General features: G+C 35.8%; 1 protein-coding gene across 1 annotated transcript in view; it reads left to right on the top strand.

Annotated features, from left to right (window-relative positions):
• The window catches only part of Gpalpp1 (GPALPP motifs containing 1), a 24,755-nt gene extending 23,372 nt beyond the window's left edge, over window positions 1-1,383 (top strand). Inside the window, exon 7 of the mRNA XM_023700139.1 lies at window positions 817-1,383. Coding sequence (XP_023555907.1) covers window positions 817-1,086 — 270 coding nt within the window. The 3' untranslated portion in view covers window positions 1,087-1,383. The remainder of the gene's footprint in view (window positions 1-816) is intronic.
• The last annotated feature ends 412 nt before the right edge of the window (window positions 1,384-1,795 follow it).

Raw genomic sequence — 1,795 nt, 5'->3', positions numbered from 1 at the left:
AAGCTGGCTTTGAACTTATTTACTATATAGCTAAAGCTAGCCTCAGCCTCCCAAGTGCTGGATTACAGGTGTGTGCCGCCACACCTAGCTGAATTTCCAATTTATTAAACCAATTTCCTTTACTCATACCGTGTCTTACTAGATATATTTGAAAATGTAAAAATCTATCCTAGCTAATAAGAAAGAAAAAATTAGAGGGGTAAGAGACAACTGAACGGTCAGAAGTTGGACCATGTGCCAGCATCTCCTTTACAGTCCCTGAATTTTGCCTCTTTACTCTTGTTCTCCTTTGTCATTTTTGTTTTGGCTACATCCTGACAGTGCCTTTCCTTCTGTAAAGCATGTAGGCTTCAGGAACTAGACCATGAAGTAAGAGTGCAATGGCTCTTCCTCTCATACCCATGTGCTTAGTTTGTACTGTTTGGTTTTTGTGCTGATTGAATCCATGGCCTTCCACATGTGAGGCAAGTGCTTTACCACTGAGCCCCATCCGCATCCACAAGTTTGTAATTTTGTTAGTATATAAGTATAAATAACTGGAATGCTTTTTGTTATGATTATTTGAATATTTGTTTCTTTTAATTTTTAATGCATGGCATATAGTCAGTAAATATTTTTACTTTGGTTGAATTTGCCTCTGATGCATATTTTCTTCATAGATGATGTCCTAGATTTTGTAAAACCTTTTGGAGTTTGAAAATAGCCTTCTTTACTGTACATTGTTGCCTAATTTTCTGCACCATGATCAAATTCAGTCAATATATATTCACAAATATGCATATTATCATATATACATACAATATGTCATACATACAGTATGTGTACATGTGGTATATGAATATTGTTCTGCTCTTCTTCTTTTTCCAGGAATCAAAAAGATCAGAATCTCTTATGGACATTCATCATAAAAAGTTAAAGAGTAAGGCCACCGAAGATAAAAATAAGCCCCAAGAGAGAATACCATTTGACCGTGATAAGGATCTCAAGGTTAATCGATTTGATGATGCTCAGAAAAAAGCCCTAATAAAAAAATCTAGAGAACTGAACACCAGATTTTCACATGGCAAAGGCAATATGTTTTTATAAGTAAGTATATGTCTGGAGGGTATATTTTCATACTCATCAACTTGAACCTTTCTGAATATACTTGTCTATAATAATTATGTACTGAAAATATTTGCTTTTATAATAAAGTAAATTATAAGTCTACATTTTTTGAAATTAAGTAAATGGAATTGTTGAAAAATCAGTCTTATGTGGTTGCTATTAAAAATGTTAAAATAAAAGTTGCATGTATGAGAGATAGCAAAGTAGTGTGGTTTGAAGATTAAATATGCATGCTTTATTAAAGAATGAAGGAAGGGGCCAGGAATATAGTTCAGCAGCATAAGCACCTGCCTGGCAAGTTGCAGAGTCCCAAGTTTAGTGCCCAGTACAACAACAACAACAAAAAGAATGAAGGAAGGAGGTTTGCTGGTAGTTTTTATTTTTTTAAATAAGATCACAATTAAAAAATGTGCATTTCTTTGGATGGCCATCTTAAATTTTGTTTACTATTCATTCACAGTGCAATCTGACTAGGGCTTTAGTGATAAAGGAATTGTATAAGAGGTGAGGTTGCTTCTTAAAAATTTATGGGAGTTGGGAAGATAGCTCAGAGGCATAAGCACAAATCTGGCAAGCACAAGGACCTGAGTTCAGTCCCCAGCCCCACATGCTGTGCAGGCCCCAAAACGGGGCATGGCGGTACACATCGGCAATCCCAGAGCTGGGAAGGTTGAGACAAGAGGATCAC

Source organism: Octodon degus, unplaced genomic scaffold (genome assembly GCF_000260255.1).
Source record: "Octodon degus isolate 3935 unplaced genomic scaffold, OctDeg1.0 scaffold00122, whole genome shotgun sequence".
NCBI classification, from domain to species: Eukaryota; Metazoa; Chordata; class Mammalia; order Rodentia; family Octodontidae; genus Octodon; species Octodon degus.
Note: the sequence above shows the minus strand (reverse complement) of the source record. Positions and strands in the feature narration are given on the sequence as shown.